This window comes from Rhinoderma darwinii, chromosome 12 (assembly GCF_050947455.1).
Source record: "Rhinoderma darwinii isolate aRhiDar2 chromosome 12, aRhiDar2.hap1, whole genome shotgun sequence".
Lineage (NCBI taxonomy): Eukaryota > Metazoa > Chordata > Amphibia > Anura > Rhinodermatidae > Rhinoderma > Rhinoderma darwinii.
In genome coordinates this window covers 51,478,947-51,492,183 of record NC_134698.1, presented here as the reverse complement: position 1 = coordinate 51,492,183, position 13,237 = coordinate 51,478,947, and the positions used below count along the sequence as shown (strand labels likewise).

The 13,237-nt window shown below is 43.4% G+C and overlaps 1 protein-coding gene across 1 annotated transcript in view; it reads left to right on the top strand.

The window, feature by feature from the left end:
* Positions 1 to 13,005, top strand: part of GPR176 (G protein-coupled receptor 176) — a 63,443-nt gene extending 50,438 nt beyond the window's left edge. The window contains exons 2-3 of the mRNA XM_075843341.1: positions 4,701 to 4,953; positions 9,970 to 13,005. Of these exons, the coding sequence (XP_075699456.1) occupies positions 4,701 to 4,953; positions 9,970 to 11,080 (1,364 nt within the window). The 3' untranslated portion in view covers positions 11,081 to 13,005. The remainder of the gene's footprint in view (positions 1 to 4,700; positions 4,954 to 9,969) is intronic.
* Positions 13,006 to 13,237: the final 232 nt, after the last annotated feature.

The window sequence follows — 13,237 nt, the reverse complement described above, 5'->3', positions numbered from 1 at the left end:
ACCCTTACCAAGAAGGGTGTGAACGCCAAAGTGTGGACATTAGAGGCAGAGTCCGCATTCATTAGCCTCAAGAAAGCCTTCACTTCAGCTTCGATCCTCCATCACCCTGACGTATCTCGGCAGTTCTCACTGGAGGTGGACGCTTCCTCTGTTGGTGCAGGTGCAATTCTGTTCCAGAGGAGCTCCAAATGAAAAGGTAGCAGTATGTTGCTACTACTCAAGACTTTTTTCTTCTGCTGAGCGCAATTACTCTATTGGAGATCGGGAGATACTTTCCATCAAATTGGCTCTGGAGGAGTGGAGACATCTTCTAGAAGGCGCAGCTCACCCCATCTTGATCTACACCAACCACAAGAACCTTACCTACCTTCAGTTCGCTCAAAGACAATCCTCGTCAAGCCAGGTGGTGGCTGTTCTTCACCCGTTTACAGTTTCTGCTCCACTACCGTCCCGCTGACAAGAATGTGAGGGCCGATGCCCTGTCCAGATTGTTTGAGACGGAAGACACGGTGGAGTCCCTTCAGACTATCATAGACCCGTCCCGCATTGTCACCGCTAATCTGCTGCAGATTATAAACATCCCTACGGGGAGAACTTTTGTTTGGGTGGCAGACAGGAGAAGAATTCTCCGCTGGGGACACAGTTCTAAACTTGCTGGGCACGCTGGTGTCCGTAAAACCTACGCTACCTAAAGATGTTCTGGACTTTGTCTCTTCTTGCACGGTGTGTGCCTCTAACAAAGTTTCTCACTCCAAGCCTGCCGGCCTGCCTCAACCTCTGCCTGTACCCAATGCCCCTTGGCAGCACATTGCAATGGACTTCGTCACAGACCTTCCTCCCTCAGCAGGATGCAACGCCATCTGGGTGGTGGTGGACCGGTTCTCTAAGATGGCACATTTTATCCCGCTCACCAGCCTACCTTCTGCTCCCCGACTGGCGAGTCCCTTCATTCAACACATCTTTCACTTGCATGTCTTGCCTCTTCACATTGTGTCCGACCGGGGGGTTCAGTTTACCTCATATTCTGGAGAGCCCTCTGTAAACTCCTGGAGGTGAGTTTGGACTTTTCCTCAGCCTATCACCCCCCCCCCCCCAGTCCAATGGGCAAGTTGAGAGGATCAACCAGATCATGGAGAATTATCTCCGCCACTTCATCTCTTCAGAGCACGATAACTGGGTACAGCTTCTTCCATGGACCGAGTTCTCATACAACAACCACACAAGTGAGTCCACCACTTCCACTCCATTTCACATTGTATACAGTCAACATCCTAGAGAGTCCCTCTTCCTGTGTCGACTTCATCTCAGGTACCCGCTGCTGACTCTGCATATGGGGACTTCCTACAAATCTGGCAACAGACCCCGTCCTCTATTTTGCTTGCAATAGATCGCATGAAGCGAAAGGCAGATACTAGGAGAAGAGAGCCGCCTCAGTATCTTCCGGGGACTAAAGTCTGGCTGTCCTCTCGAAACATTCGCTTGAAGGTGCCCTCATACAAGTTTGCTCCCAGGTTCCTTGGTCCTTTTGAGATTCTGCAACAAATCAACCATCTCCTATAAGCTGTGGCTGCCTCCTACCCTCAGAATCCCCAACTCCTTTCATGTGTCCCTCCTGAAACCAGTGGTCCTGAACCGCTTCAGCAATACTTCTAGTTCCACAGTTGCTCCCAGCGGTCCTTCTGATGTATTCGAGGTAAAGGAGATCCTGGACTGCAAAAGGGTAGGAGGAAGGATTTTCTATTTGGTGGACTAGAGAGGGTTTGGTCCTGAGGAGAGGTCCTGGGAGCCAGAAGTGCTCCTGCTCTTATTAAAAAGTTCCTCTCTCGCTCTGGCCCCAAGAAGAGGGGGCGTAAGAGGGGGATACTGTAGCGTCCATGGCCGCGGGCCAAAGGATTTACTCACCTCCCAAAGCCCGCAGGCATGGATCCATGAGCGCTGGTCCCCGTCTCCTTCCTAGGAGACGCCAGCGCTCACTTCCGCTCCGCTCATGCCCGGCCTTAAAGGGCCAGCGCGCACACAAAGGAAATCGTCATCATCATCAACTGCCATGATTTCCTGGTCTATAAGAAGGCCCCAGGCCTTCTGATCCTTGCCTGAGCGTTGTTAGTCTATCCCAGTCTGTCTTGCAAATGGTCCCTTAGTGTTTCCCCGTTCAAGTTGTTACCCGTGCCCTGTTACCCATTCCTGTATCCCGTATTGTTGTTGTTCCTATGCCTACCAGTGTTGGAGTCGTGTCTACTGCACCTGCTGTCGTTTGCCACGTCCAGTGTCGTTTGCCACGTCCAGTGTCTTCTGCCACGCTGCTGAGAGCTGCAGGAGAAGGGTGGTTCTTCCCTCATGAACACAGCGGACTCATAACCATGAGTTCACGGTATTCTTTGGTAGGTGCTATTAGGCACAAAATTTTATGAACCTGTCTCCATACTATACTTTCCTCAAACAGGGCAGCATAGTATGGGGACAGATTCACTTTGAACCATAAAATGGCCTCCCCACATTACACTCACTTTGCAAATGCTGTACATATGCTACATGACATGCTTTTATGTAGGGTGGTTTAGGGGTTAATAATAGTAATCCTGGTAATATCCCAGATGGTCTAGAGTGGGTTAAGGTGCTCTAGGGTGGTTATGTACCGAATATCCTTGCAGGTCCAGAGTGGATTAGGGATTTAGGGTATGTTCACACGGCCTATTTACGGACGTAATTCGGGCGTTTTTGCCCCGAATTACGTCTGAAAATAGCGCCTCAATAGCGCTGACAAACATCTGCCCATTGAAAGCAATGGGCAGACGTTTGTCTGTTCACACGAGGCGTATATTTACGCGCCGCTGTCAAATGACGGCGCGTAAATAGACGCCCGCGTAGAAGAAGTGACCTGTCACTTCTTTGGCCGTAATTGGAGCCGTTATTCATTGACTCCAATGAATAGCAGCGCTAATTACGGCCGTAATCGACGCGGCGTTCAAGCGCCTGCACATGCCGGTACGGCTGAAATTACGGGGATGTTTTCAGGCTGAAACATCCCCGTAATTTCAGCCGTTACGGACCCCCGCCGTGTGAACATACCCTAACACCTAATATTTCTGGGGGTTTAGGATGGTGAAGCGGTTTGTAATATTATATTGGGTGGTCTGCAGCAGAAAAGTGTATACATAATTTCACTTTAGTTAATCTACAAATTTCCAAAATACTGGGGCAGATTTACTACGTTATAGACAGTGTAAAGTTAGACCAGGCAAAAGATGCACCACATTTTTAGAGTGGTGCATGCTATATGATAAATTTGGTGCTTCTAGATAGACTTGCTAGACACTTTTCTCCTCCTCATACCACTTTGATTTGGCTTAATTTGAGACACAATTTTAAGCCAGATCTTTGGTGCGATTAAGACCCTTTCCGTTAAGCCTTACCCCTTTTTTGGGACTTATTTTAAGTGTCTAGAGAGGTGCAAATATCTGTTCTAAAATGAAGTGCGCCAAAATGCACCAAATTGGGGTACATTTTTAGACACATTCTGGATGCAGACACATTAATAAATCTGCCCCGCTGTTCTGATTGATTTCATAATATCAGTGCTCAATTTTTTGTTTGTCACAGAGCTTCAAATTACTCACTTCCATTGGTACAACTAAATAATAAACTCTCCTGCCTGCAGGGGCAGCTTACTGCATACAGTTTTAAACATTTCCCATTGAACTTAATACTAGCTATATAAAATTATATGTAAAATGCTAACACTAGTGGGGCATTTTGACATCTCCACCATGGGCACCAATAAATTTGGAAACCGCTAGTAAAAATTCTACTTTTGGCCTTGATATCAATATTTTTCAGAATCGTTGGAATTATATTAATAACAGATCTTTTCAAGAAAACACAGCGGCTGTCATATGTGACCACTACTGCCAGAATATCAGTGCATGATGTGATAGGGGCCCTGAGCAGGGGATGGTGGACAGCAGACACTCTACTTTTCACCACTCAACAAAGGGAGCTGTATAAATCTGCATGCAGTAAGCTCCCCCTAGTGGTGGATGCACATAGATAGAATTTCATTATTTACCTTAAGGGAAGAAAGTGATTCAGACACCTATGGAGCAATATCTAGGTAAAAAACTATGGGACCCCCCCCCCCCCCCCCCAAATGACCTGAGCCCTCAGGAAATGTTGAATTGTCATTCTGCCCCTTCTTTCAAATGCACAGCAGATTGCTATGCATTAGAGAAACACTGATCCTGTCATCATCAGTAAGCCCCAGGGCCAGCCTCTAGGCTCTTGGCAACATCATCACCACCACATACGAAGCAGTGCATTAACCAAACCCCTGTAGAGTTTAATGTATTATAATAATTCGAATTTCCTTTACCATCATTGTCTCTGCACCCTTTTCCTAGCCTTGGCCACATGGGCTTCCGTAAAGCCTCAGGCCCTGGGCAAACACCCATTTTAACCTTATGATAATCTGCCCCTGGTGACCACACATGTATGATCTTGATCCATTATAATGAATGAGAGTTACAGAAATCTAACACAAAAAATGTATAGGGGTCCCAGCTAACAGACCCCTCAAGTTGGACTGTTGTGATACACTTGACTGACATGTCATACAACGCTTTCATAGAAAAAAAATCCATTTAAGACTCTTTATTGTAAAATAATCATGTCAATAATAAATTGCACCTTTAATTTTCTTTTAGGGAACATCATTGTACTTTGGTCGACCTGCAGAACAACCGTCCTGAAATCTGTGACCAATCGCTTCATGAAAAATCTTGCTTGTTCTGGTATCTGTGCCAGTTTGGTGTGTGTGCCTTTTGACATTGTTCTCAGTGCCAGCCCACAGTGTTGCTGGTGGATTTACACTCTACTTTTCTGTAAGACCATCAAATTCTTGCACAAAGTCTTCTGCTCTGTGACCATCCTCAGCTTCGCTGCCATTGCTTTGGATAGGTAAAGAAGTCTTTTATAATCTGTATTATCTTTAAAACTTTCAGAATTAATGTATAATGTATTCAGGTTTCTATTCTGCTATATTCTGCTTTTATTTGTGAACTAAATCATTAAGTAAATATGTAAAGTGAAATTCTAGCTTGGATAATAAATTGTGAAGTTTTCCTGCAGTTCATTAGCATTGGTATCTTACAAAGATACAAGAGGAACAGGTTGAGGGCAGGGGAGGACTTCTATAAATACATTTAGGTGGAATTCCTCTTTAAACATTATACAAGGCAATTGCATTATCAAAAATGACCTAACATAATGTTATTATTGGAATTGGAATTGGTCCATTAGCAAGTGGAATGATTCAATTTCATGTTTTCCGCCACTGCCCTGCTGGTGACATTTGCATCAGCCTGTATTATGATAGTAATAAATATTTAAAATTTGACTATTATGTTATCAGTTCCGATTGTAAATGGAGTGATTCCAACAATAATATTATAAAATGGAATTGCTCATCATTTATTTCTGTCACAGCATATACAGTGGATTCGGAAAGTCTTCAGACCCTTTCACGTTTTCCACATTTTGTTACATTGAGGCCTTGTGCTAAAATAAAAAAAATAAAAAATAAAGTTTTTCTCCATCATTCTGCACTCAATACCCCATAATGACAGAGTGAAAGCAGAAATATTTGCAAATTTATTAAAAATGAAAAACACATTTCGCATGGACATAAGTATTCAGATCTTTTGCTATGACACTTGAAATTTAGCTCTGGGGCCTCACGTTTCTGTAAATCATCTTTGAAATGTTTCTACACCTTGATTGGAGTCCACCTGTGGTAAATTCATTTGATTGGACATGATTTGGAAAGACACACCCCTTTCTATGTAAGGTCTCACAGCTGACAATGTATATCAGAGCAAAAACCAAGATATGAGGAGGAAAGAACTGTCTGTAGGGCTCAGAGACAGAATTGTGTGGAGATACAGATCTGGAGAAGGGTACAAAAAAAATTCTGCTGCACTGAAAGGTCCCAAGAGCACAGTATGTGGAGAAGAAAAAGTTGCAGCATTCGGGACACGGCGCCTGACAGGTAAGTATTCTGCAACTTTTTCTTCTCCACATCCTGTGTTCGTTTTCCCGGGAACATAATTTTTTCTCATGGGATAGCAGCGGGTGACATCCACAACGATCTTCATGAATTCTCGTTTCTACGCTAAGCAGTAGTGTTGTGCCTAGCCTAGAACAACACTGCCAGGTGAGTGTATCAGCTCACCTCTTTGCTCACACTGTCCCCCGTTCCTCACAATATTACCTTAGAGAAGCGCCGTTGTCCTCCTCTATCCTTTTTCTTCATTTAGATATCCCAAGAGCACAGTGGCCTCCATAATTCTTAAATGGAAGAAGTTTGGAACAACCAGGACTCTTCCTAGAGCTGGCCGTCCCACCAACCTAAGTAATCAAGGGAGAAGGGTCTTGGTAACGGAGGTGACCAAGAACACAATGGTCACTCTGGTTGAGCTCTGTAGATCCTATGTGCAGAAGAGAAAAACTTCCAGAAGGTCAACCATCACTGCAGCACTCCACCAATCTGGGCTTTATGGCAGTGTGGCCAGAAAGAAGCCCCTCCTCAGTAAAATCCAAACACGAGAGACAAGGAAGCACTTTCAAAAATCAAGGGAATTTATTCACCCAACAATGCAATGCAACGTTTCAGTCCAACAGGACCTTTCTCAAGCATGCTTGAGAAAGGTCTCGTTGGACTGAAAGTGCTGCCTTGTCTCTCGTGTTTGGATTCTGCTGTGGGACTCTGGATCAGGTTCCTATGAGACTTGAACCCATTATATCCTCTATATCTGCTGCTCCGGTGCTGTGACAGCCTTCCCTTTGTTTCTCCTCAGTAAAAGACACATGAAAGCCTGTCTGGAGTTTGCAAAAAAGCAGCTAAAGGACTCTCAGACTGTGAGAGACAAGATTCTGTGGTCTGATGAAACCCTAGATTTAACTTTTTGGCCTCAATATCTGGAGGAAACCATGCACTGCTCATTACCTGCCCAATACCATCCCTACAGTCAAGCATGGTGGTGGCAGCATCATGCTGTGGGGGTGTTCTTCAGCAGCTGGGACAGGGAGACTGGTCACGGTTGAGGGAAAGATGAATGGAGCAAAGTACAGAGATATTATTAATGAAAACATGATCAAGAGTGCTCTGGACCTCAGACTGGGCCGAAGATTCACCTTCCAACAAGACAATGACTCTAAGCACACAGCCAAGACAACATAGGAGTGGCTTAGGGACAACTCTGTGAATGTCCTTAAATGGCCCAGCAAGAGCCCTGACTTGAACATCTATGTAAAGACCTGAAGATGTCTGTCCACCGACGGTCCCCATCCAACCTGACAGAGCTTAAGAGGATATGAAGAGAAGAATGGTAGAAAATCCTCAAATCCAGGTGTGCAAACCTTGTGGCATCATACCCAGGTAGACTGGAAGCTGCTATCGCTGCCAAAGGGGCTTCAACTAAGTACGAAGTAAAGGGTCTGAATACTTATGTCAATGCAATATTTTAGTTTATCCTTTTCAATAAATTAGCAAAGATTAATAACATTCTGTTTTCACTTTGTCATTATGGGGTATTGAGTAAAGAATGAGGGGGGAAAACGTTTTTGTTTTTTTAACATAACAAAATTTAAAGGGTCTGAAGACTTTCCGAATGCATTGTATTCCAGTACAGAAGATTATTCTACATACAACTATAGCCAACATTTATTTGCAGCTTCTCTGATTAAACAGACATTCAAACAACAGAAGTCCAATTATAACAGTACAGAATCATTGCAAACATACATATAACACATATATATTTATTATTTTATTATTTTATCTACAGTGAAAAATCACAGAAACAGCAAAATACAATAAAAAAAATCTCAGCAGCACCATCTGGTGGATAATCCTCTACAATTTAAACATCCCTTCCTTTCATTTATTACTTGCCAAACATTTAAAGAAACGCCATAAAAAACAATAGAACATCATAAAAAGAAAAGAAAAACATTGGCTACATGGCGTGATACACGAATGGGATCAATGGGAGGAGATGTGCTGAATGGTCTGCACACTATGTGATGTCCTGTATTGCTTAGTGTAAGAAAAGCACTGGGACGCAGAAGTCAACTGTAATTATTTTATTATAAAAAGGAATTGCTCATTCCCCTTCTAGCCCCTTCATCAGGCTTGACCAGACAGCTTGAGAAAGGCCCATGCTGGGGCTGAAACTTGCACTGCCAATGGGTGAATAAAAATGCAATTTTTCACTTGAAAACCATCTGCTGTGGAGTGCTGCCTTCCTTTGTTTTTCTATATATGGAAAAACAATTAGTCATCTTCTCTCTGTCACGCTGGATTGCTGTTAGTGGAGAGTGAAGAGGGCTATAAGGCTATATTCGCACGACGTGGAATAAAAGGGCAGTTAACAACGGATAAACTGTCAGTTTTTCATAGCTGTTTTGCATCAATGTGTCTCGAAATTAGAATCCATTTCCCAGCCATTTGACCGTTTTTCACCGTCATTTGGCATCCGTTTTTCATGGACGTTAAAAAAATGGATGAGTTTTATTTGTTAGGTTTCTTTTTTGTCCCAGCCACCTGAAAACACCACAGTGCCCATGTAGATAATGACAGTAACGGAATCCCCTGTCAGAATGTCGGCCGGCGATTCCGCTCCTAGAGAGAGCCCTGATGTCACTGTTCAAATATGGATAGTGACACCAGGGGGTTCTCCAGCAGCAGAATCCCCGGTCAGAGTGTCGGCCGGGGGTTCGACTCCTAGAAAGAGCCCCTGTCGTTGGACAGTGACGAGAGGGGCTCTCTAGAAGCAGAATCTCCAGCACAGAGCGATCTGACACCGGGGATTCTGTACCTAGTGGGAGTTTAGGTGGTGCTATCTACAGGGTGATGGGGGGTTCGATTCTATCTACAGCGGGGGTGTTGCTATCTACAGTGGGGGTGGCACTATTTATAGTGGGGATATTGAGACAGCAGAGGCTCCCTCTAGGAGGGGATTCCGCAGCCAGAGCGTTGGCCAGGGATTCTGCTTTTAGAGAGAGTTTAGGTGGCGCTATCTACAGGGGGTTTTGCGGGGGTTCTGTGTGGTGCTATCTACAGTGGGGTATGTATTCCGTGGCTCTTAAAGCCCCGGCAGACATGAGAGTGCAGCGCTGCTCACACTGAAGCAGCACTGCACTCATTAAACTCTGTTATCGGCTACCAACGTTTATGTACGTGACAACTGCTTGGGTCATCGGTAGTTGGAACGCATATAACCGTATTGGGAGTCGTAAAGGGGTTAATGATATTTGCCTCTACACATGAATATGAATGAGAATTACTAAAGTTCCCTCCCTTACCACTGTAAGGCCTAGTTCACACAAAGTATTTTGCAGGCAGAAAAAATCTGCTACAAAATTCCTTTTCTACCTCCCTTTGATTTCAATGGGCAGTCAGAGGCGGAACAGTGGCAAGAAAGCACATGCCGCTTTTGTTTTCTGTGAGCGGCTAAAAGCCGTTCTACACTGATGTATGCCCACTTCCCTGATCCCATATCATGCCATTCAGGAATCTGAAAGGAGAGAGACTACCTCACTTTAAAACCCTGTTCACACTTCTCACATTTTCCGTGTATTTTTCGCACATCTCTGTGCAGACTTGACAGAAATTTTGAGTGCAGATTTAAAATTTCGTCAATAATGACATGCCATTTATTGAAGCAGATTCTGCTTGGAAAAGCTGGCAGATCTTTACACAACGATAAGCCACACGTCTAACTGCATATCTCCGGCAGAAATACACAATATGCTTTGGATTTCTGCCGCAGATGCTTAGAATTGCTCAAGAGCATTTTTAACAACATAAAATGGAAGAGGGTGACTCAAGGTCATTTAAACATACAGTATTTGATGACTTAATCAATATAATTGTGTCACCTAGCAAAACCTTTGTGTTTGATGTCGTTGCAGGTATTACTCCGTGCTGTACCCTCTTGAGAGGAAGATATCAGATTCCAAAGCTAGAGACTTGCTTATCTACATTTGGACTCATGCAGTTGTTGCCAGTGTTCCTGTTTTTGCTGTGACTAACGTGACTGACATTTACGCCATGTCCACCTGCTCCCCGTCTTGGGGTTACTCTCTGGGTCACTTGGTATATGTGCTGGTGTACAATGTCACCACTGTTTTAATACCTGTTGCTGTAGTTTTCCTGTTTATGCTACTCATCCGCAGAGCACTTAGTGCAAGTCAGAAAAAAAAAGTGATCATAGCAGCTCTGAGGACCCCACAAAACTCCATATCTATCCCATATGTTTCACAAAAGGAGGCCGAGTTGCATGCTATGCTGCTGTCCATGGTCCTTATATTTATTCTTTGCAGTGTTCCCTATTTGACAATGGTTGTTTATCGCACTGTGCTCAATGTATCTCATATCTCAGACTTTCTAATGCTTACTGCCATTTGGTTGCCTAAAGTTTCACTGGTCACCAACCCTCTCCTGTTCTTGACCGTCAACAAGTCTGTGCGCAAGTGTGTCTTGGGCACCATTGTGCAACTCCATCGTCGGTATAGCCGTAGGAATGTGGTCAACCTAGGATCGGTGGCAGAGGTGAACTTGGAGCCTAGTGTTCGCTCAGGAAGCCAGCTTCTAGAGATGTTTTATATTGGACAACAACAGATCTTCAAGTCTGTTGAGGATGAGGAGGATAATGAGGTCAAATCAGAGGCTTCCAGGAACTATAAACTGAAGGAAACAATGGCCAGTACCAGTCAAGAAGTAGAACAAACTTTGGTTCAAAAGTTAATTCCTCAGATTGCAGAATCAGCAGCACAAGTGGCTCCTGTGATGCCTGGTGAAGCCGAAATACTTAATGACAAGTACTCCATGCAATTTGGATATGGGCCCTTTGAATTGCCTCCACAATGGATGTCTGATAAAAGAAACAGCAAAAAACGTCTATTACCTCCTCTCGGAAATACCCCTGAGGAGCTTATTCAGACCAAACAGCCCAAATGTAAAGCAGAACGCAAAATAAGCCGGAACAATAAAGTTTGTATTTTTCCGAAAGTAGATTCCTAGCACAGCCTAGTAACTCAACCCCAAAAAAGATCCTATGGATCTGAGCTCCAGTCTTGTTACATAGTGTACACGACAGGAGGAAGATGCACAATCAAAGTGTTCCTTATTAAGATGGACATCGTGCTGTGGTGGATTTCCTCTTGTGTGATCTCTGTGCAACTGTGAGTTTTTGTAACAAATTCGAGACGATAACTTCAGACTCCTATGGTGCTGGAAGAGAACGCCGGTTTATCAGATATGCTGGCCCTTCCTGCTCACATTTTATCAACACTTGATATGACAAATTAGAGAAAAAGAACTTGAGAGGTACATGCCCTATGTATAAACTGTCATCTCACAACACCGTATCGCCTCAGGTTAATTTTCATATGATACAAGAAACTAAGATTTATGACTGTAGCGTGCGGTAACATATCAATGGTGTTTCTAACTGCTGTCAACCTGTTTGCTACTTAGTCTTCTCAGTTTTTAGTAGATCAGTAGAAATACGACATTTTATATATACAGATTTATTTTCAGTTACATATACATCAACATAATTGGCAGGGCTGTACACAGATTGTAATCCTTCACATCAGTACCCGACTCGAGAGGGGCTCACAATCTAATTTCCCATTAGTACATTAATTAACACTATCTGTATGTTTTTGGAGTGTGGGTTGAAAGTGAAGCACTCAGAAGAAACCCAGTCAAACGTGCAGATGTTACCCCTGGTTGGATTCAAAGTCAGGCTTGTAGCGCTGCAAGACAACAGTGTTGCTCCACTGCATTCCTGTTGAAAACTATTAAAAGTGTTAAAGGGTTTTGTAGTATTTTCAATGTGTGATCATTAACGTGAGCAGCAGCCACACTGGTATGTATGTTGCTGGGCCTGGATAATGAAGAGGACGCAGCACTCCAGTAAGGACCACAACCCCTTCTTGTTGCTGTTCAGTGGGGATCCTATGGGCCAAACACCAACCAATTATGCATTGATGGCCTATCCTAAAAAAAGACCATCCATTGAAAACCCCAGAAAAACACATTTGATGGTTATTCCCATGTTGTAAAGTGAAGGCCATGGGCGCAACTATAGCCGTAGCAGCTGCTATGAGGCCCAGAGGCTGAGAGAGCCCAGTCAAGTGCAAGAAAATCATTATTTTTATTGGGAAAAAACAATTGAATTTCTGTTTTCTGTCTAATGTGGGTTCTCCTTCTGTAAAATATGTTTCTACTATCCTCTGTACTGTTGTCTGTAGTACAATTTACTATCATCTAGGTTGGATGGTCATCCTTGTCAATGCTATGGGGCTCTATAAATCCTATTTACTCTCCTGGTCATGGTATATGGCTGGGAGTTAGCAGCTCACTCCTTATCACTGCTGGAGTTCCCCTTTAATTATATGAATATTGAAATCCAGGCAGCTTCCAGATGTAGCTGTGGTGTTCATGGGGCTAGAAGAGCTGAATTTCTTATTTTACTGTTTCTTATTTGGATTTTGATAACTTTCTGATTTCAGCTAATGCAGTAGGTGTTCCTGCAGTCCTATGTAAAACTAGGAATAACACATAATAATACCATGAGTTATGTGAAAGGACGGCTTTGCTATATCTGTAGGTGTAACCTGAATCTAAAGAATAAGGTATTGATAAAATGACATATTGCCAAGTACCTATGTCCTCAGTTCAGTGCCAAGAGTTGAAGACCTGTGTCCATTAAGGGTGCACTGCCTGATAACCTCATGTTGAAGGTTATATGTTAGGCTATAAGTATATCCATAGCAATTAGTCAGTCTGAAATAATGCTGTTCAGCTCAAAACTAGATTGGCATTGTGCAGACAGCAAAGAAGGGAAAAAGGGAAAAACTACTGGGCTGCAATCCAGTCTTTCCCCATGTAATGCTATATTTGTTATTTTTCTAAAAAATGAATTTAGGTAGAGAACCTCTATATGATTGTCATGGTGCAATGTTAACCAGGCACTTGGATGCCAACCATATTTTGAGTATAGGAATCCAGCATATGTGAAGTGTTTATGTTTGCATATTCTAGATAGTGGAAATCACAGGCATTCATATGGTGGTTTTTCAATGCTTGTGCCTGTTTGACACCTTACAAAAGGTATACCTGCCATGAAGCATGCCAGTTTACTCCGAATGTGTGACATCACTGTGGCAA